The following is a 23,657-nucleotide window of genomic DNA, read 5'->3' on the forward strand; positions in this document are numbered from 1 at the left end:
AAAAAGAAATGGCAGATGAACTGAATAGTTACTTTGCATTAGTCTACACGGTGGAAGTCACCAGTGGAATGCCAGAGCTCCAGGAGAATCGGGGCAGAGGTGAGTTCAGTGGCCATCACTAAAGAGAAGGTTCTGGGGAAACTGGAAGGTCTGAAGGCCGTTAAATGACCTAGACCGGATGGACTACACCCCAGGGTTTTAAAAGAGATAGCTGAGGAGATTGTGGAGGCATTGGTGGTGATCTTTCAGGAATCGCTGGAGGCATGAAGGATCCCTGAGGTGGCTAATGTGACACCGCTGTTTAAGAAGGCAGGGAGGCAGAAGATGGGAAATTATAGGCCGGTTAGCCTGACATCGGTCATTGGTAAGATTTCAGAGTCCATCATTAAAAATGAAATCACTGAGGACTTGGAAGTGAATGATAAAATAGGCTGAGTCAGCACGGCTTTGTCAAGGGAAGGTCATGTCTGACAAATCTGTTAGAGTTCTTTGAGGAGGTAACGAGGAAGTTACACAAAGGAGAACCAATGGACGTGATTTATTTAGATTTCCAGAAGGCCTTTGACAAGATGCCGCATAGGATACTGTTAAATAAGTTAAGAGCCCATAGTGTTAAGAGTGAGATCCTGGCATGGATAGAGGATTGGCTGACTGGCAGAAGGCAGAGAGTGGGGATAAAGGGGTCTTTTTCAGGATGGCAGCCGGTGACGAGCGGTGTGCCTCAGGGGTCAATGCTGGGACTACAGCTTTTCACTATATACATTAATGATTTGTAAGAAGGAACTGTTGCTAAGTTTGCAGCTGATACAAAGATGGCAGCACGGTGGCATAATGGTTATCACTGTGGCTTCACAGGTTCCCAGGTTCGATTCCCCACTGGGTCACTGTCTGTGCGGAGTCTGCATGTTCTCCCCATGTCTGCGTGTGTTTCCTCCGGGTACTCCGGTTTCCTCCCACAGTCCAAAGACGTGCTGGTTAGGTGGATTGGCCATGCTAAATTGCACTTAGTGTCCAAAAAGGTTAGATTGGGTTAGGGGGATAGGGTGAAGTGAGTGCTTAAGTGGATCGGTGCAGACTCGATGGGCCGAATGGCTTCCTTCTGCACTGTGTTCTTACAAAAAAAAAGATCGGTACAAGGACAGGTAGTATTGAGCAAGCAGGTGGGCTGCAGAAGGACTTGCACAGGCTAGGAGAGTGGGTAAAGAAGTGGCAGATGGAATACAGTGTGGAAAAGTGTGAGGTAATGCACTTTGGAAGGAGAAATGGAGGCAAAGACTATTTTCTAAATGGAGGATTGCTTAGGAAACCAGAAGCACAAAGTGATTTAGGAGTCCTTGTTCACAATTCTCTTAAGGTTAACGTGCAGGTTCAGTCGGCAGTTAGGAAAGCAAATGCAATGTTAGCATTCATGCCGAGAGGGCTAGAATACAAGACCAGGGATGTACTTCTGAGGCTAAATAAGGCTCTGGTCAGACCCCATTTGGAGTATTGTGAGCAGTTTTGGGCCCTGTATCTAGGAAGGATGTGCTGGCCTGGGGAAGGATCCAGAGGACAGCATGGTCGCACAGTGGGTAGCACTGTTGCTTCACAGCTCCAGGGTCCCAGGTTCGCTTCCCGGCTTGGGTCACTGGCTGCACGTTCTCCCCGTGTCTGCGTGTGTTTCCTCCGGGTGCTCGTGTTTTCTCCCACAAGTCCCGAAAGACGTGCTGTTAGGTAATTTGGACATTCTGAATTCTCCCTCTATGTACCCAAACAGGTGTCGGAATGTGGCGACTAAGGGCTTTTCACAGTCACTTCATTGCAGTGTTAATGTAAGCCTACTTGTGACAATAAATATTATTATTAAAATGAGGTTCACAAGAATGATCCCTGGAATGAAGAGCTTGTTGTATGAGGAACGGTTGAGGACTCTTGGTCTGTACTCGTTAGATTTTAGAAGGATGAGGGGAGATCTTATTGAACCTTAGAGTGGATAAAGTGGGTGTTTCCACTAGTAGGAAAAACTGGACCCAGAGGGCACAATCTCAGACTAAAGGGATGATCCTGTGAAACAGAGATGAGGAGGAATTTCTTCAGCAGAGGGTGGTGAATCACTGAGTGTCTTTAAGACAGAGATAAATAGGTTCTTGATTAATAAGGGGATCAGGGGTTATGGGGAGAAGGCAGGAGAATGGGGATGAGAAAAATATCAGCCATGATTGAATGGCGGAGCAGACTGGCCTAATTCTGCTCCTCTGTCTTATGGTCTTATGTTGTGTCTATGGCTCCCCTGATCATGAAGACACACATGATGTATGTGTGTATGACACAACATGTATGTTCAGCTTGAAAAAGTATTTATTATTAAACATGTGGGCAGGTAAACAACAGACCTATGTACAGACAAAGATATTTAAGTTCCTTGAGAGCTATTTTAAAATGCCACTGTCCTCCTATCCATCCTGTTATCAACTGCTTAGTCTGTCAGTCACCTGGCGTATGTCTCACTCCATCTACAGGCAGGAGGGGATAACTGCCAATACATGTACTGATGACCAGCTTTACACATTTGTACAGTTATATACAGATGTATACAGATATGCATGTATGCATATCACCACATGGGGGTTGGAGAGGAATCGTCCGCTGTGTGTTTTCCCTTTTTTCAGCTCGGTTTTCCTCTGGTTTTATGCCTCTCTTTAGAGGCTACTCAGCTTATGAGGTAAAGGGGAGGTGGCTGGAGAAAGTGCCAGTTGGTTTGGGGCAAGATTTGTGGACCAGCTGGTCAGTAGCTGCCTGCTGGCTTCGCTTGTTTGTCTGACACGATAAGGCCGCAATTAGAGGCTCCATTGTGTCATGGCAGAAAATCTACCCTGTTTCCCTTTCTATAGGCTGGCTGAACCTTGCTGAAAAATATGCATGTTGGATAATATGATAAGGGTGTTCCCCTGCAGTGATTGGCTGCCACTCCAGGATCATTCATGAATAAATAACTGCTTCAGCAAAGTACTGAAGGTACCATTGGAACTGTAGCTGCATAGTCAGTGCCTGAGAAAACTAATAAAATAAAACCAGACTGTCTCATCTTGTGACACAGTGGGTAGTGTCCTTACCTCTGCGCCAGAAGGTCTAGCTTAAAATCCTATGCCACGGAAGGTGGGTTGATACGTGGCCAAACAGGTTTATTATCAGATAACAACTCTTTCCAATGCACCGAGGGCAGGCAGTAAATGGGATAGTTTCCTGGTCAGCCAGACTACTGCAGTACTTGGTCCAAGCATAGTCATGGACCAATCCAATGGAGGTCCATGGTTGCCAACACTCTCCTAGGGCATGGTACCTGAAATAGGAGGGGTCTAATTTAACAATGGTCCCACCCAGAATTGTCATTTGAAGTGACAATTAACAACTGTGGAAAAAGTTGCATAAACGCAGTTTGTGCTTCCTTGTGTTTGGAAGGTTCAGGCGGAGGCGTTTAAAACGCTAGAAGGATTTGATGGCCTAACTGCAGAAGAACTATCTCCCTTGCTGGGAGAAACCAGAACAAGGAGGCAGAATCTTAAAATTAAAGCTAGACCATTCAGAAGTGAGCAGTGAGTTTTTTCCGCTGTGGAGATCTTCTCCAGTGGGCTGTGAATGGCGGGTGAATTAAAAATGATCAAGACTGCGACAGATTAAATTTTCATTCAGTAAGACATGAATCTAAGGCGCGTAAATGGGTTTGAGGGGCAGCTCAACGGTGGAACAGCCTCAAGTGGCTGAATGGACTCCTGTTTCTCTGCATGCTACTGTTCAATTTAGTTGGCATTAACGATTCCTGAAGGTTTCCAGGGAAGGGTTTCAAACTCTTGTTGTCAGTGGATCTTCCAGTCTGCTGGTCTTAATGAGACCTGGCACTTCAACATTTTGGCTTGCAGCTGGCTACACAAGAGAACCTAGTATTTGTATTGCAATATAAATGTCTTTAATTGCTTACATGGTGTTCTGTGGGTGACATAAACAAAACCATTGCCAACTGCTGGAGTCAAAAGCGAATTATGCAATTATTTGAATTAAGCAGTGAGAATAAAGTGGGAATTTAATGCGAGGAAGAAAATGAACTATTAAAACACCAACAATGAAGACACAATGATTGTGATCATAGAAAAATCATCGAATCCTACATCGCAGAGGGAGGCCATTTGTGACTCTGCTGGTCCTTTGAAAATACCGTTGGTGCTTAGTCCCATGTCCTTACTTTATGTCCTTAACCTTGTAAGTGCCTGATCCTCACTTGTCCATCTACTTATGGAATTGGCTTCCACCACCTTTTCAGGTGGACTTTTTGATTCTGGAAACTTTTTAACAGCAGTTTGCCTACGAGCATTTCCAACATGTTTCCTAACATTAGCTATCTGTCTGAAGCCAAGAGCCAGTGCTGCACATTCCCCATTACGACTGCTCTCTGAATTGAAATATTTCTCCATCTCCCCTCTGGATCTTTTGCCAATCATTTTAATTCTATGATCTCTATCTATGATCCAATTCTATTGGACCACTCGCCTTTTCTCTTCGAAACCTCTCATCATCTTGGAAACCTCTATCAGATCCCCCTTTAACCTTCTCTGATCCAAGGGGAACAGTGATAACTCTACCAGCTTCTCATAACTAAAATCCCACATCCCTGGTAGCATCCTGATATACCTCCTCCATACCCTTTCGAAGGCCGGTACATGTTTCCTCAAGAGTGGTGACCAGAATTGGACATAATACGACAGCAGAGACCTAACCAGTGATCTATCAACAGTTTTGTATATTTTGATTATTATTATAATACTTGTACAATTTTTTACATGATACCAATTTACCAGCAATGCTACTTTTACAGACAGACTTGCGGAGTTGTACTGGATTGTGGTTGTTTGTCGTCTTTCTGTAGTGGGTCGATTTAGGGAGTTATTGTTGGTATAGTGAGTCCAGTTTAATGCTGGGTTGTACTGAGCTGTGGGGGACTCTGAGGTCATCAGGACTGCTGCTCGGGTAACAGCAGCTTAGAGAGTCACTGACAATTTACAGCTATGTAGCAGGCCTGGAACATTTCAGGACCTGGATTGGTGGCAACCTGTTCAAATTAGCCACGCCGAATCAGGTAAGTTTAATGGTACGGCAAAGGTTAGCACAAAAATCAAAAACAACCAGCTCCAATTGTGCAGTGTCTTTAAAAATCGGCACTGAGCCACATGGAGAAATTTGGAAATCCTTTTTTATGGAATGAATCGGGTCCGACCCATTTCGTAAAAATGGGATTTATCTGTGCCTCTGTTAATCCAACCGTTCTTTTATAGTTTAATAATGTTTCCAGAGCAAATCGATCTACATTTGAATTGCCTACCAGTTGTTAGATAGATTATTTCCATTTACATCAACAAAGGGGCACCCCACCTTTAGAGCAGATTAAATTCTCTTATAATCATTGTTACTCTCTAAAACAGTTATCCACTCAATTATGGAGTTTCAGCGGTGATTTCATAAGCAACTTAGCATCAAGTCCGTGGGTTCAGCAAAATGAATAAAATGGGTTTTCAGTGTGGGAGTCATTGGCTTTGATTATTTACTCCGAGTGCTTGAGTCACGCAGTTCAATATGTAAGCGTGCTAGTTTACTTGCACCTAAATCTGTGCTTTTGGAAAAAATAAAGAATAAACTTCCATTTATATCATGCCTTTCAAAACCTCAGCTTATCATAAAATATTTGCAGCCACTGGAGGTACTTGCAAAGTGTAGTCACTGTTGTCGTGCACAGCAGGTTACCACAGACAACCAGTAGCTACAGATGTGAGCAGGAAAACTTGCCTCTGTTACCTTTACACTTTACACCGACTATTCTGATGAGCATTTACTATTTAAATGCAGGGTCTAGTTATTGAACTTTGTGAACTCAAGACAGAATGCTTGCTGAGATAGCATTGATTTATATGGTGTCCTGGTCAAATCGTACTGGTGGCAACACGGAATCCAAAAGTACTGAATGCAAGTGCTTGCACAATGTAATCTTGATCACATTGTTATCAACGTTTGCCATGAATATCGGATTGTAGGAAAATAGTTAGAATCGATTGGCAAAATTGCTTGTTGCCTTTAAATAGTCTCGGAAGCTGCAATGGCTGAGTTTGTATTGACGGAGCGTCTGATTGACCTTGCACGCTGCATGAAGCGAAGGGTGGCTTTCCCCTCATCCTCTTGTGCACAGCAAGTTCTCATCCGGACTCCATCACTGAACGATGAAAGTTCTCTGTGTTAACAAGTCATGCATTTTACAGGTTAATGTTGATAGGAGCTAAAACTTGACACAGGGATCATTGTCAGTGGCCACCCCTCTGCCCCATGTCCATGGCATCAATCATGCCCAGATTAGTGCACATTGAGCACTGTCCCACAGCTGACATACTGCCCACAGAATTTTCCCAGTTTTATTTTTATTTGTTCAAGGGGCATGGTGTCGCTGGCTAGGCCAGCATTTATTATCTGTCCCTAATTGCCTCTGAGAAGGCTGTGCTTGGCTGCCACCGTAAACCGCTGTAGTCCACATGGTGTAGGTGCACCCACAGTGCTGTAAGGGAGGGATTTTGATCCAGCGACATTGAAGGAGTAACGATATGTTTCCAAGTCAGGATGATATGTGGCTTAGAACATTGAACATAGAACATTACAGCGCAGTACGGGCCCTTCGGCCCTCGATGTTGCGCCGACCTGTGAAACCATCTGAAGCCTATCTGATCTACACTATTCCATTTTCATCCATATGTCTATCCAGTGACCACTTAAATGCCCTTAAAGTTGGCGAGTCTACTACTGTTGTAGGCAGGGCGTTCCACACCCCTACTACTCTCTGAGTAAAGAAACTGCCTCTGACATATGTCCTATATCTACCACCCCTCAATTTAAAGCTATGTCCCCTCGTGTTGGTCATCACTATTCGAGGAAAAAGACTCTCACTGTCCACCCTATCTAACCCTCTGACTATCTTATATGTCTCTATTAAGTCACCTCTCAGCCTTCTCCTCTCTAACGAAAACAACCTCAAGTCCCTGAGCCTTTCCTCGTAAGACCTTCCCTCCATACCAGGCAACATCCTAGTAAATCTCCTCTGAACCCTTTCCAAAGCTTCCACATCCTTCCGATAATGTGGTGACCAGAACTGCACGCAGTACTCCAGGAGCGGCTGCACCAGAATTATGTACAGCTGCAGCATGACCTCGTGGCTCCGAAACTCAATCCCCCTACTGATAAAGGCTAGCACACCATATGTCTTCTTAACAGCCCTATTAACCTGGGTGGCAACTTTCAGGGATTTATGTACCTGGATACCAAGATCTCTCTGTTCATCTACACTACCAAGAATCTTGCCATTAGCCCAGTACTCTGCATTCCTGTTACTCCTTCCAAAGTGAACCACCTCACACTTTTCCGCATTAAACTCCATCTGCCACCTCTCAGCCCAGCTCTGCAGCTTATCTATGTCCCTCTGTATCCTATAACATCCTTCAGCACTATCCACAACTCCACCGACCTTCGTGTCATCTGCAAATTTACTAACCCTACTAAGGGTAGCATGGTAGCATGGTGGTTAGCATAAATGCTTCACAGCTCCAGGGTCCCAGGTTCGATTCCCGGCTGGGTCACTGTCTGTGCGGAGTCTGCACGTCCTCCCCGTGTGTGCGTGGGTTTCCTCCGGGTGCTCCGGTTTCCTCCCACAGTCCAAAGATGTGCGGGTTAGGTGGATTGGTCATGCTAAATTGCCCGTAGTGTCCTAAAAAGTAAGGTTAAGGGGGGGGTTGTTGGGTTACGGGTATAGGGTGGATACGTGGGTTTGAGTAGGGTGATCATTGCTCGACACACCATCGAGGGCCGAAGGGCCTGTTCTGTGCTGTACTGTTCTATGTTCTAACCCATCCTTCTATACCCTCTTCCAGGTCATTTATAAAATTGACAAACAGCAGTGGCCCCAAAACAGATCCTTGCGGTACACCACTAGTAACTGAACTCCAGGATGAACATTTGCCATCAACCACCACCCTCTGTCTTCTTTCAGCTAGCCAATTACTGATCCAAACCGCTAAATCACCTTCAATCCCATACTTCCGTATTTTCTGCAATAGCCTACCATGGGTAACCTTATCAAACGCCTTACTGAAATCCATACACACCACATCAACCGCTTTACCCTCATCCACCTGTTTGGTCACCTTCTCAAAAAACTCAATAAGGTTTGTGAGGCATGACCTACCCTTCACAAAACCATGTTGACTATCCCTAATCAACTTGTTCTTTTCAAGATGATTATAAACCCTATCTCTTATAACCGTTTCCAACATTTTACCCACAACCGAAGTAAGGCTCACAGGTCTATAATTACCAGGGTTGTCTCTACTCCCCTTCTTGAACAAGGGGACAACATTTGCTCTCCTCCAGTCTTCCGGCACTATTCCTGTCGACAAAGACGACATAAACATCAAGGACAAAGGCTCTGCAATCTCCTCCCTGGCTTCCCAGAGAATCCTAGGATAAATCCCATCTGGCCCAGGGGACTTATCTATTTTTACACTTTCCAAAATTGCTAACACCTCCTCCTTGTGAACCTCAATTCCATCTAGCCTGGTCGACTGAACCTGAGTATTCTCCTCGACAACATTGTCTTTCTCCAGTGTAAACACTGACGAAAAATATCCATTTAACGCTTCCCCTATCTCCTCTGATTCCACACACAACTTTCCACTACTATCCTTGATTGGCCCTAATCTTACTCTAGTCATTCTTTTGTTCCTGATATACCTATAGAAAGCCTTAGGGTTTTCCTTGATCCTATCCACCAACGACTTTTCGTGTCCTCTCCGCTCTTCTTAACTCTCCCTTTAGGTCCTTCCTGGCTAACTTGTAACTCTCAAGTGCCCTAACTGAGCCTCCATGTCTCATCCTAATATAAGCCTTCTTCTTCCTCTTGACAAGTGCTTCAACTTCCTTAGTAAACCACGGTTCCCTTGCTCGACAACTTCCTCCCTGCCTGACAGGTACATACTTATCAAGGACACCCAGTAGCTGTTCCTTGAAAAAGCTCCACATTTCGATTGTACCCATCCCCTGCAGTTTCCTTCCCCATCCTATACATCCTAAATCTTGCCGAATAGCATCATAATCGCCTTCCCCCCAGCTATAATTCTTGCCTTGCGGTATATACCTATCCTTGCCCATCGCTAAAGTAAACATAACCGAATTGTGATCACTATCACCAAAGTGCTCACCTACATCTAAATCTTAACACCTGGCCGGGTTCATTACCCAGTACCAAATCCAATGTGGCATCGCCCCTTGTTGGCCTGTCTACATACTGTGTCAGAAAACCCTCCTGCACACACTGCACAAAAACTGACCCAACTTCCAGGTGGTGGTGGTGGTGCTCCCATGTGTCTGCTGCTCTTGTCCTTTTGGATGCTGCTGATCGTGGGTTTGGAAGGTGCTGTCTAAGGTGGCTTGGTGACTTCCTACAGCGCATCTTGTAGATGTGCACACGGCTGCCACTGTGCGTCAGAGATGAAGGGAGCGAATGTTTGTGGATGAGGTGCCATCAAGCAGGCTGCTTTGTCCTAGATGGTGTCAAACTTCTTCAGTGTTTGAACTGCACTCATCCAGAAAAGTGGAGAGTATTCCATCACACTCCTGACTTTTGCCTTGTAGATGGTGAACAGGTTGCAATCAGGAAGTGCTGCAGGATTCCGAGCATCTGACCTGCTCCTGTAGCCACGGTATTTGTATGGCTAGTCCAGTTCAGTTTCTGATGTTGATACTGAGGGATTCAGCGATAGTAATGTCGTTGAATGTCATGGGTCAATGTGGAGAACTCTGAGAGCAACTCCCTCCCGACTGTACCACTGTGCCGCCACCTCTGCTGGGTCTGTCCTGCTGGTAGGATCGGGATACCCAGCGATGGTGATGCCTGTTTATAAGATATGACTGCAGCAGTTCAGGAAGGCAGCTCACCACCTCCTTCTGAAGGGCAACTAGGGTTGGGCAATAAATGCTGGCCTAACCAGCGACCACATCCTGTAAATTAATTTTAAATAATTTCCATGGTAATGACTATGTCAACCTGGTGCTTGACTAGTATGTGGGACAGCTCTCCCAATTTAGGCACAAGCCCCCCAGATGTTTAGGAGCAGGCTGGGTTTGCCACTGTTGTTTCTGGTTCCACCGTCGATGCCTTGTGGTCCGTCAGGTTTAATTCCTTTCAGACTTTTAGTGGTTCGATAACCGAGTGGCTTGCTCAGCCATTTCAGTGTCAACCACGTTAGAATAGAATTCCTACAATGCAGAAGGAGGCCATTCAGCCCATCGAGTCTGCACCAACCCTCTGAAAGAGCACTGTACCTAAGTCCACTCCCCTGCCCTATCCCTGTAACCTAACCTGTACATCCCTGGACAGTAAAGAGTAATTTAGCATGCCATTCACCTAACCTGCACATCATAGGAGTGTGGGAGGAAACCGGAGCACCCGGAGGAAACCCACGCAGACATGGGGAGAACATGCAAACTCCACACAGACCGTCATCCAAAGCTGGAATTGAACCCCGGTCTCTGGCGCTGTTAGGCAGCAGTGCTAACTACTGTGCCACCGTGCCGTTCCTTGATGTAGGTCTGGAGTCACATGTAGGTCACCCAATCTTTGGACACTAAGGGGCAGTTTAGCATGGCAAAGCCACCTAACCTGCACATCTTTGGAGTGTGGGTGGAAACCGGAGCACCCGGAGGAAATCCTATGCTAGATTCCTAACGTGGCAACTTGAATTACAGTAAATGTGTCAACATTTTAAACCTTTTTAAAAAAAGTAACTTTTACATATGTAGTTATTTAGCATGTTATTATTTAACAACTTGTTAAAGCATTTTCCTTCAATGTTTTCCAGAACTCCTGGGAAGTTGTCGGAAATGTCCACGGTGCTGTTTGCTTCTGTTGTGCGTGTCCGAGATGGCCTTCCGCTTTCTGCTTCCACAGATTTCGAACAGAACAAAGGAGTTCAGGAGGTCAAGAAGCATCTTAAAGTGCTGTCAAAAAAATTAGGACATCTGCCTGACCGATGTACTCTGAAAGGTGTGCAGTACACTATACAGTAAGTCACCGCTGCTCCTTTCCTGTGTGTATTTTAGAAAAAAAGGAGGCACTTGCAATTTTAGGGTGTCTTATGTCCTTAAACACCTTACAGCCAATGCAATGCTTGTACTCCACCAACTTACAGGCAGTGCATTCCAAACCCGAACCACTCGCTGTGTGAATTCTTTTTTCTCACATCACATTTGCTTTGGGAAATCAGTTTGAATCTGTGCCCACTTGTTCTTGATCCTTTTACGAGCGAAGACAGTTTCTTCCTATCTGCTCTGTTTAGCTCCCCTCATGATTTTCAACATCTCTATCAAATCTGTCAGCCTTCTTCTCTCCAAGGAGAACAGTCCCAACCTCTCCAATCTATCCTCATTAATGAAGTTTCTCATCCCTGGGACCATTCTTGTAAACCTCTTCTGCACGCTCTCCAATGCGTTCACATCCTCCCTTTCGTGTGGTAACCAGAACTGTGCACAGCATTCCAGGTGAGGATGTGGACCAGGACACTGGGGGAATTCTATGTTCTTCTTCATACAATGCGGTGTGGATCCTTTACATCCGCTTGAGCAATCGGGTTGGCTATCATTTTATCCTACATTTTATCTACAGTAGCTGTAGACTGTAGACCCTCTTTAACTGTACTGAGGATATGTGCTCAAATTCTGCAATATAGTTTCCTGACTCCATTGAAAGCTAATGGCTTTAGGGAGACCTTGGGCTGGATTCCCCTTTCCAGCAGCTAACTTCCAGCTCGAACGGAGAATTTGTGGCTGTTTTACGACCAACGAATCAGCGCCGACCCCCCCTTCGATTCCTGGACCGGTGAAGGGCTAGCAGCGGTGTCGAAAACAGCCGGACAATCTTCAACCCCAGAGGCCACCCCCCCCCCCCCCCCCCCCCCCCCCCCCCCGGCCAGCGGCACGGATCCCTGCCGAGTGTGGCGGAATGGCTCCGATTTGGGCATTGGGAGTTGATTCTTCGCCCGATCACCGATTACGATATCGCCGTTGTGGAACGGAGAATCCAGCCCCTTCTTATGTGAGGCTTGACTGCACCTGGAGAGAGCGGAAATCAGTGTAATGAACGCTAAACATTTCAGCAACAGAAATTAATGACATTCATTAATGCCCTTCATTATAAATCATATCGATAAAGCATTTCAGATTTCCCTTCTCTGCACTCTTCAGTTGCAATGTTCATTACATTTGCATTGCTTAATTCAAAACAATAAGTAATTCTGAATTTTAGAGGCAGGCACAGATGAGAAATGTTGTCAACAATGGAACAAAGCTGTGTAAACCTAAATGCCAATGAATGTCTCCCGCAGAACGCTTTTGTTCAAACTTGTATACAGGTCAGTGTCAACCAAAGAGTCAGTTGTGTTTTTGCAGCACATGAATGAGTCACTGCCTTGTGTATATTGTATGAAATAAAGAATAGTTGGTGGAGAATCGATGTGTATACAGCCTCTTATTGGCTTGGGCGTGTGTAAGATGAAGATGTTAAAGCTGCTTTTGTTTGCTGAACTGGCCTAAAACTTGCCTAAAATGAAATAAATACAACAGAGCCAACATTACCTTTTATTCCAGAGGTCTGTGACTTCTAGAACCAGGTTTGCCTGTTTCATTAATCATCTTAAATGTCATCATGTTTCTGCAGTTCCCACTGCAATCTGAGGTCAGCCCTGTCGATGTGCTGCGTAACCTAGCAAAGAGGTCAGACAGGGAAGTGAGGGGAGGTGATGACTGACATCTCTTTAATCTAAAATTAATGGACTTGTTGAAAGCATAAGACTGCAGAGACATTTCTTCGAAAAACAAATCCATGACCTGGATATCTGCTCATTTCAATCGGCTGATATGGTTATTTACAAAGTAGTTTGTAACCTTTGCCAGTGTAAATGTTGTAAGTGGTAATCAAATGATACAAAGCAGAAACATTGTAGCCCCACCTGTAGTTTCATGTATTACCACAAAGCGTTTATTTCAAAAAATGACACAGGGATAACCCCGGCAATTGTAAGCGTAACATCTGTGGTGCAAAATGTTTAGAGGCAATCTGGAAAAGGCCACTTGGAAAAGTATGGGCTAAGTGAATGTCGGCACAGATTTGTTAAAAGCAAATCATGTTTGACTAACCTGATTGAATTCTTTATAGTGGTGGAGGGACTTGATGTGCATATGGACTTGACGAAGTAGTGCATAATAGACTTGTTAGCAAAATTAAAGCACGGGGGATTAAAGGGACACTGTCAGTATTGTTGCAAATCTGGCTGAGGGACAGAACGCAGGGAGTAGTAGCGGTGACTGATTGTTTTTCAGAAGGCAGGGTGGCCGAGACAGAACAACTGTATGGGGCCCATGGCCCTGGAGGGGGGAGAAATAAGTAGTTGTAAATATGTATGGTGGTCCGTATTTGTTTGTATGTTCTCTCATTGTACTTTAGTCTATATTTTTCATCAGTCTTTCGTTAGTAGCTTTCCCAAACACTATGGGCGCGATTCTCCGAAACGGAGAGAAACAGCCGAGTCCGGAGTGAAACCCGGTGTGTTTCACTCCGGCGTCAGAGGCCGCTCCTCGCCCCCTATTCTCCCCCACTCTAGGGGCTAGGAGCGGCGGTGCGCGAATCTCGGGCGCCGGGCCTTGACGCTTGTGTCAAAGCGGCGCGCCGAGAGTGACGTGGTTAAGTGACGTCAACCGCGTATGCGCAGGTTGGCCGGCTCCAACCCCCGCATGCGCGGTTGCCGTCTTCCCCTCCGCTGCCCCGCAAGACATGGCGGCTTGATTTTGTGGGGCGGCGGAGGGAAAAGAGTGCGTCGTTTACAGACGCCGGCCCGACGATCGGTGGGCACCGATTGCGGGCCAGACGCCCGTGATGCTCGATCCTCCCTCCGCCCCCCACAGGCCCCACACTTGCCTGTCGCGCGCTGTTCACACCGGCAGTGACCAGGTGTGGTTGGCGCCGGCGTGAACCGGTTGGGTTCGTCAGGCCGCTCGGCCCATCCAGGCCGGAGAATCGCTGGTCGCCGTGAAAAACGGCGAGCGGCGATTCTCCGAGTGGCGTCACACAAAACGCGACACGCCATTTTTGGGGGGTGGGAGAATCGCGGGGGGTGCCAAGGCGGCGTGTCGTGTTTCGCCCGCCCCCCCCTCCCCGATTCTCCCACCCGGCGTGGGGAGCGGAGAATCGCTCCATATGTGTGGCTATGAAAGCTGTAAACTAATCGTACAAACTGAAATATGCAACATAAAAGTTGTGAAAACCAACAAAGACATTTAAAAAAACGAGCAGGCAACTAGCTTGCATGCCTTCAGTTGTTCTGAAGATCACAAAGGTGGAATGGGGAAAAACTCAACCATTTCAAGCCAACAGCAGTAAGACCAGCTTATATTTCTCCTATTAACATGCAAAGTTACTTTACAATCAACCTTGATGTTCAGAACTTGTTGACCTGCTTAAGAATCACCATGGTAGTTTACATGATTTTCTAAAACTGAGGTTTGGTTTCACACAGCAAAGCAAGGTGAGAGAAACTAGTTAAATCCTAGTTGTGGAATAATGTAAAACCAATGTAAACATTTCAACATAGATCCACTGGTACATTATAGGTAAAGAGAGAGACTTAAATTGGATTTTTTCGATAGTGCTTGGACAGTTTTTTAAAATAAATTTAGAGTACCCAATTCATTTTTCCAATTAAGGGGTAGGTTAGTGTGACCAATCCACCTACCCTGCACATCTTTGGACACTAAGGGACAATTTAGCATGGCCAATCCACCTACCCTGCACATCTTTGGACACTAAGGGACAATTTATCATGGCCAATCCACCTAACCTGCACATCTTTGGGTTGTGGGGCGAAACCCACGCAAACACGGGGAGAATGTGAAACTCCACACAGACAGTGACCCAGAGCTAGGATCGAACCCAGGACCTTGGAAAGTTGACAGGTGATCTGATCTCAGCCTGCAAGATATGACGAGGTACCATGAAGTAAATACTCAAACGCATGTTTCTGTCAGTGAGACGGTACCGCCAAGAGGGCACGGGTTTTATGACCATCTTGAAAAGAATTATTATCTTTTTTAAGCTGAGAAGATGGTTAGCACGTGGAATTCTCCATTGAAAGCTTCTGGTGCAGGGTCCTTAAATTCTTTAACACATGGGAGGAGAGCGGGATTCGATTCTGTGGCTCGTGGAGGTAGAACAGTGGTGCAAACCTGCTGTTTTTGGGCCGCAACATTTTGTGACTCCCAGCTGTGGTTAACTTTGTGCATTTGACCAAGTTTGATGTATGATAGAAACATAGTTTTTAAGGTTTTTCTTTCCTGCTTCAGAGGAGGCAAGTGCATTTGATACATTAGCGAATTGTAGGATAGAGTAATTTTAGCATGTGCACCATTTGCTCAATTATTCATGAACCATTTCATGACAGTAATTGTGTCACTAATTTTTGTATTACGCATAATTTAATTTGTTCTTCTTCTCCTCAGTTTTATAAGTTCATTAGGACTGGGGTATATGATGATCTGCGCTGAAAACTACCCAAATGTCCTCGCTTTCTGTTTCTTGGATGAACTGCAACGAGAATTCATTACATTATATGACACGATGCGGATAAACATTGCAGTCAGGCCATATTCCTTCATAGAATTTGGTGAGCTCGCAGGTTTCTTTTCAGTAAATGGATTAAATGATGATGAAAGCAATAATAATCTGTCTTCTAAAGTGCAAATTTGTGGAGAGGAAAGATATGAAAAGTGGTAATTACATATTACTGAGGAAGAAGCAGATAGAATTTGAAAATACGTTAATCTAATTTTATTACATAAAATATTTTTCATTTTGGTACTGTGAAGCCAGGTGCATAAGTCACGTATTTCTCTTGTGTAGCAATTTGGACGGGAGGGAGGTTATAACAAGGAAGTCTGCTGTATAATTGAGATCAAACTATCATATATTATTTTGGGGTATGTTGTAGAATAATGTACCATAAATAATGGGTATCATATGGCACATTAACTGAGCATATAATCCTTTGAGTTCAGCATTAAGGGGTTCAGTCCATCTCGGGCTACTGGGATAAAATCAATCTCTCTATCTTCAACTGAGAAGGTGGGCAAGTGTCACTTTTACCATCTCTAACTCTGAGGTATGCAGGTTGACTTACGCTTGCAAGATGCCCTCAGCTCCCCTTCCCACTGCCCCCAGACAGCCTGGGTAAAAATAGAAACTTGCTTTATGGTAAGTGATGGAAGGTTGAAGGATATAAGCTTAGAGTGGGAAGTTATCTTAAAAGTTACTTGTTTCGCAAATTGCTGGCCAAAGAATTAGTCACTGCAGTGCCATTAAAGAATGCTGATTGCTTAAAATGAAAATAGTTTTACATTCAAACTACTTCACCTTTTTGTGAAGAAGAAGAAACCGTATACAAATACAGAGGTACGGGGAAAAGGCAGGAGAATGACACTGAGTCATAATGATTATTTGGAGAGCCGGCACAAATGATGGCCAAATTGCCCCCCTCTGCGCCATAGCAATATTGTGATACTAAAAGTTGTGTTAAAGTTTATTTTATTGCCACAATGGAGTGTTTCCTCTTGCTGGGCTGCTCTGGCATGGCTCCATTACAACCTCTAGTTTCAAACTGTCCCATGGGCCACCTTAGAGCAGTCTAGTAAGACCATAAGACATAGGAGCAGAATTAGGCCATTCAGCCCATCGCGTCTGCTCCACCATCCAATCACGGCTGATGTGTTTCTCATCCCCATTCTCCTGCCTTCTCCCCATAAGCCCTTATCCCCTTATTAATCAAGAACCTATCTCTGTCTTAAAGACACTCAGTGATTTGACTTCCACAGCCTTCTGCGGCAAAGAGTTCCACAGATTCACCACCCTCTGGCTGAAGAAATTCCTCCTCATCTCAGTGTTAATGGATTATTTCTTGAGTCTGAGGCTGTGGCCTTGGGTTCTAGTTTTTCCCACTAGTGAAAACATCCTCTCCATGTCCACTCTATCTAGACCACCCAGTATCCTGTACGTTTCAAGAAGACCCCCACCCCCATCTTAAATTCCCAACGAGTACAGACCCGGAGTCATCAACTGCTTCTCATATGGGATCATTCTTGTGAACCTCCTCTGGACCCTTTCCAAGGCCAGTACATCCTTCCTTAGATAGGGGCCCAAAACTGCATGCAATATCAACAAAGGGACATCTGCACTCGAAACTGTTAGCTCTTTTCTCTCCCTTCGGATGCTGCCAGACCTGCTGAGATTTTCCAGCATTTTCTCTTTTGACTCCAAATGGGGTTTGACCAGAGCCTTATACAGCCTCAGAAGCACATTCCTGCTCTTGTATTCTAGTGCTCCCAACATGAATGCTAACATTGCATTTGCCTTCTTAACTGCCGACTGGACCTGCACGTTAACTTTAGGAGAATCTTGAACTATGACTCCTAAGTCCCTTTGTGCTTCTGATTTCCTAAGCCTTTCCCATTTAGAAAATAGTCCATGCCTCCATTCTTCCTACCAAGGTGCATAACCTCCACATTATATTCCATCTGCCACTTCTTTGCCCATTATCCTAGCCTGTTCAAGTCCTTCTGCAGTCCCCCTGCTTCCTCAATACTACCTGTCCCTCTGCATATCTCTGTATCATCTGCAAACTTAGCAACAGTGCCCTCAGAAGACGGGAAATTTCAGATCATTAATGTATATTGTGAAAAGTGTGGTCCCAGCACTGACCCCTGAGGCACACCACTAGTCACCGGTTGCCATTCTGAAAAAGACCTCTTTATCCCCTCTCTCTGCCTTCTGCCTGTCAGCCAATCCTCTATCCATGCCAGTATCGTACCCTTAACACCACAAGCTCTTAATTTATTTAACAGCTTCCTGTAGGGCACCTTGTCAAAGGCCTTCTGGAAATCTAAATAGATCACGGTAGCACAGTGGTTAGCACTGTTGTTTTACAACTCCAGGGTCCCAGGTTTGGTTCCTGGCTTGGGTCACTGTCTGTGCGGAGTCTGCACGTTCTCCCGGTGTGTGCGTGGGTTTCCTCCGGTTGCTTCGGTTTCCTCCCACGGTCCAAAGATGTGCCGGTTAGGTGGATTAGCCATGATAAATTGCCCTTGGTGTCCAAAAGAGCTGGGTGGGGTTGCTGGGTTGCGGGGATGGGTGTAGTTGTGGGGTTAGATAGCGTGCTCCGGTGCAGACTGGATGGGCCGAATGGCCTCCTTCAGCACTATAAATTCGATGATTCTACGCCCACTGGTTCTCCTTTGTCCAATTTCTTGTTACCTCCTCAAAGAACTCTAATCGATTTGTCAGACATGACCTCCCCTTGACGAATCTGTGCTGACTTAGTCCTATTTCATCATGCACTTCCAAGCACTCCGCAATCTCATCTTTAATAACACTCTAAAATCTCACCAATGACCAAAGTCAGGCTAACCGGCCTATAATTTCCCATCTTCTGCCTCCCTCCCTTCTTAAACAGTGGTCTTACATTAGCCACTTTCCAGTCTTCTGGGACCTTCCCGCCTCCAGTGATTCCTGAAAGATCATCACCAGCACCTCCACAATCTCCTCAGCTATCTCTTTTAGACCCCTGGGGTGTAGTCCATCCGGTCCAGGTAATCTATCCACCTTCAGACCTTTCAGTTTCCCCAGAACCTCCTTTGTGATGGCCACTGCACTAATGTCTGCCCCATAATTCTCCTGGAGCTCTGGCATCCCACTGGTGTCTTCCACTGTGAAGACTGATGCAAAATATCAATTCTGTTCCTCTGCCATTTCTTTGTTTCCTATTACTACTTCTCCAACCTAATTTTCCAGTGATCTAATGTCTATTCTTGCCCCTCTCTTACCTTTTAATATTGAAAAAAACTCTTGCTATCTTCTTTTATATTACTAGCTAGCTTGCACTCGTAGTTCATCTTCTCCCCTTATTGCTTTTTTTAATTGTCCTCTGCTCGGTTTTAAAGACTTCCCAATTCTCTGGCTTCCCACTAATCCTCACCACCTTGTATGTTTTTTCTTTTGCTTTTATGCTGTCCTTGACTTCCCTCGTTATCCATGAGTGCCTTGTCCTCCCCTTAGCATGTTTCCTCCTCCTTGGGATGAATTTCTGCTGTGCCCCCAAAACTCCTGCCATTACTGTTCCTCTGTCTTCCCTGCTTGTCTCCTTTTCCAATCAACTCTGGCCAGCTCTTCCTTCCTGTCTTTGTCGTTACCTTTATTTAATTGTAATACCGTTACATATGACTCCAGCTTCTCCCTCTCAAACTGCAGGGTGAATTCTATCCACCCTTGCTACTGAGGAGGGGCAGGGTAGGGGGTTCAAAGGTAAATGTTTTTGTTCTAAGAGCTGGATTCACTGCCTACGCAGGTCACGGAAGCATGGTTGATAAATAATTTCAAAAGGAAATTGAACAGGCACTTGAGGGAAATAGACTTGGGGCTAGCTGATCGGGTGAATGGGGCTGATTGGATTGTTGGGTGCCAGTGGTGGGCAACCTGTGGCCTGGGGGCCAAGTGTGGCCCACGAGACATTTTGTTGACAGTTGCCTACGCACAGTTGTCATGTTCTGCAGATTTCCATTCATGTAGTTTTTTTTCCTACGAGTGTGACTGAAGTGATTCGCACATAAAGCAAGGGCGAGTGAATTGAGGAACGTGCTGATTGCTCACAACATTGACATGTATCAATATTTCTTTTATTTTCGCCATTTGAAGTTGATGACAGTTCTAATACTACAGAAATGATTAAGCATTTTCTATAACTTATGAAATATTCAGCAAGTATTAAATGTATTTCATCTTTCATGGGGTTATGTTTAGTGAACAAGCCTGATTCTAATCTTGTGGCCCACTAGCACAAAGGCGGCCTACTCATGTGGCCCACTAAGCAGCTTAGGTTGCCTAACACTGTTGTACGCTGAGATGGCATTGGCTGAATGGCCTCCTTCTGTGCCATTTTGACTGAGAATCCATTTCTTTGAAATCATGAAAATCTTCTGAATTCAATTTTTTTTGAAGAAAAAAGATTTCTTTGTTTGAAAATGTGTTTATTTTAAATCTCTAGATAATTATATCCAGAAGACCAAGCAGAGGTTCAATAATCCTCGGTCTCTATCAACGAAGATAAACCTTGCTGACATGCAGACTGAGATCAAATTGAGGCCGGCCCATCAGCTAACTATGCTAGATCTTGGAACAGTAAATGGAAACGCACATGCACATACTGCCCCTTGCAAGGGGATAGGTGAGGCACTTCGCTTTTGGCAAGTTTCATAATTATATGGACCACAGTGGGATGTTGGCAGCTTCGCATCCCCTCTCTAAAGACCTACCACCTGCTTCCTTATTCCCTCTCTGCTCAGCTCCTGATGACTGATCCATATGGCATCTTTAACAGAACCTTCCAAGATATTTCACAGAAGCATTATCTGGCAAAAGTCTCACCGACTGCCTTAAGATGCTACTGAACAAATTTATCACTTTAACCAAGCTTTTAATCACCTGCCCAAATATTTGTGTGGTTTCGTGCCAATTTTTGTTTGATTAAGTTTCTGTGAAGTATTTTGAATGATTAATGTTTTAGTATGTTGAAGGCACCATATAAATGCAAGCCAATGTTGATTTTGTGGCTCAGAGAACTTGACTTTCTCATCGCTTTCCTATCTGTTGGCATCACCATCCCACGTCAAAAGCCCATCTGGACCGTTCCTACTCTTTGGCTGCAGTCCCTACTTTGACCTATCTTCCTTCATAAGGTTCTCAAATGTTGGATGTGTAGGTCCTTGAGAGGGTGCAGAGGAACTTTACCAGAATGATTTCAGGGCTGGGGTTTCAGTTTTTCCCTCCTTGGAGTCAAGGGGATTGAGGGGAGGTTTGTACAAGATGATGGCAGGTTTGGATAAGGTTGTTATGATCGGGCAGGTGGTAAGTGCCATGCAAGCCAAATACCAAAGGGAAATTTGGCAGAATATCATTATTTTCTATTTATATTTTGCTACGAGAAGATATTTGTACTGAAGTCAGGACCCACAAATTACAGTAACACTTTTGGAGATTTTGAATATTAAATTAAAACATTTATTAACAAATGAAATGAAAACCTAAACACACAAGATTACATTTGTGTTACGGAACATTCCCCTAAAAGATTCTTAGTTGGTTAGACTCACAAATAACACTCCTTTAGGCAACAGTCCTTAGAAATATTTAATCTATACAAATTCCAGTAATATTAACACAAATCACACCCCATTGTCGCTGTGGGGACGAGATATCCCAGAACCCTCACTCTACTATAGAAAATTTCAAAAGGTTTAAAATAAAACCTTGCTTTCTGAAAATAAATCAGATACTTTTCTGGGTTGGCTGAAAACTGCTTCATTTTTTCTGCTTTTCACAGCTCTCTCCCTGCACAGAGCACACTCCAGAAGGGCTTGCATGGCCACACCTCAACACAGCTCCCAAACGTTCTTTAAATATATTTCTCTTTTTTTATCTTTTCCCATTCTTCTTTGAAATTTACCTTTCCCAGAAAATAAAGCCATGTTATGTTCTTATGACCAACACTGTCATGTAAAATAAAATTGAATAACCATGCATTATTTATTTATGGCCTTTTCTTAGCTTTAAACCCCTTTACTTTGAAATTTAACAAACCTCCTTTATCTCCTAATGCAAATATCTGCCCATGTCTTATTTAGCTGTAGAACATCCAACTTAGCCATATTCACTTTGAGTGCCTGCCTTTCACACCTAGATCCTTTGATGTCCTCAACTTTGTAGACACTCAGTTCCCAGCTTGTTAAAGTTAGTCACACACACACAAAGAACTGTTCCCTTTTGGAGAACAAAGAAAAGTACAATACAGGAACAGGCCCTTCGACCCTCCAAGCCTGTGCCGTCCATGCTGCCCAACTAAACTACAGTCTTCTACACTTCCTAGGTCTGTATCCCTCTATTCCCATCCTATTCATGTATTTGTCAAGATGCCCCTTAAATGTCACTATTGTCCCTGATTCCACCACCTCCTCCGGCAGCGAGTTCCAGGCACCCACTACCCTCTGTGTAAAACAACTTGCCTCGTACATCTACTCTAAACCTTGCCCCTCGCACCTTAAACCTATGCCCCCTAGTAATTGATCCCTCTACTCTGGGGAAAAGCCTCTGACTATCCACTCTGTCTATGCCCTTCATAATTTTGTAGACCTCTTATCAGGTCGCCCCTCAACCTCCGTCATTCCAGTGAGAACAAACCGAGTTTATTCAACCGCTCCTCATAGCTAATGCCCGCCAGACCAGGCAACATCCTGGCAAATCTCTTCTGCACCCTCTCTAAAGGCTCCACATTCCTCAACACAATCCTGTGAGAGTCCCACCCCAGAGAGACTGGAACAACACAATTCGGAGAGTCCCACCCCATAGAGACCTGAACAACGCAATCCAGAGAGTCCCACCCCAGAGAGACTGGAACAACACAATTCGGAGAGTCCCAGCCCAGAGAGACTGGAACAACACAATCCTGTGAGAGTCCCACCCAGAGAGACTGGAACAACATAATTCGGAGAGTCCCAGCCCAGAGAGACTGGAACAACACAATCCGGAGAGTCCCACCCCTTAGAGACTGGAACAACACAATCCAGAGTCTCACCCCATAGAGACCTGAACAACACAATCCGGAGAGTCCCACCCCAGAGAGACTGGAACAACACAATCCAGAGTCCCACCCCATAGAGACTGGAACAACACAATCCAGAGAGTCCCACCCCTTAGAGACTGGATCAACACAATCCGCAGAGTCCCACCCCATAGAGACTGGAACAACACAATCCAGAGTACCACCCCAGAGAGACTGGAACAACACAATTCGGAGAGTCCCACTCCAGAGATTGACTGGAACAACACAATCCAGAGAGTCCCACCCCTTAGAGACTGGAACAACACAATCCAGAGTCCCACCCCAGAGAGACTGGAACAACACAATTCGGAGAGTCCCACCCCAGAGAGACTGGAATAATACAATCCAGAGAGTCCCACTCCAGAGAGACTGGAACAACACAATCCAGAGAGACTGGAACAATACAATCCAGGAATTACACTGAGAGAACCAAAGAACAAAGAAAAGTACAGCACAGGAACAGGCCCTTTGGCCCTCCAAGCCCGTGCCGACCATGCTGCCCGACTAAACTACAATCTTCTACACTTCCTGGGTCCGTATCCCTCTATTCCCATCCTATTCATGTATTTATTAAGATGCCCCTTAAATGTCACTATCATCCCTTCTTCCACCACCTCCTCCGGCAGCGAGTTCCAGGCACCCACTACCCTCTGTGTAAAAAAATGTTCCTCGTATATCTGCTCTAAACCTTGCCCCTCGCACCTTAAACCTATGCCCCCTAGTAATTGACCCCTCTACCCTGGGGAAAAGCCTCTGACGATCCACTCTGTATATGCCCCTCATAATTTTGTAGACCTCTATCAGGTCGCCCCTCAGCCTCCGTCATTCCAGTGAGAACAAACCGAGTTTATTCAA

At 45.0% G+C, this 23,657-nt stretch overlaps 1 protein-coding gene across 5 annotated transcripts in view; it reads left to right on the forward strand.

Moving 5' to 3' along the window:
- The window catches only part of sec22a (SEC22 homolog A, vesicle trafficking protein), an 83,973-nt gene that overhangs the window by 18,860 nt on the left and 41,456 nt on the right, over positions 1-23,657 (forward strand). For all 5 annotated transcript variants that reach the window (XM_038790085.1, XM_038790087.1, XM_038790088.1 and 2 more), the window contains exons 2-4: positions 10,917-11,120; positions 15,604-15,767; positions 20,193-20,372. In XM_038790085.1, coding sequence (XP_038646013.1) covers positions 10,939-11,120; positions 15,604-15,767; positions 20,193-20,372 — 526 coding nt within the window. In that variant the 5' untranslated portion in view covers positions 10,917-10,938. The remainder of the gene's footprint in view (positions 1-10,916; positions 11,121-15,603; positions 15,768-20,192; positions 20,373-23,657) is intronic.

The sequence above is a fragment of the Scyliorhinus canicula genome, chromosome 2 (genome assembly GCF_902713615.1).
Source record: "Scyliorhinus canicula chromosome 2, sScyCan1.1, whole genome shotgun sequence".
Taxonomy (NCBI): domain Eukaryota; kingdom Metazoa; phylum Chordata; class Chondrichthyes; order Carcharhiniformes; family Scyliorhinidae; genus Scyliorhinus; species Scyliorhinus canicula.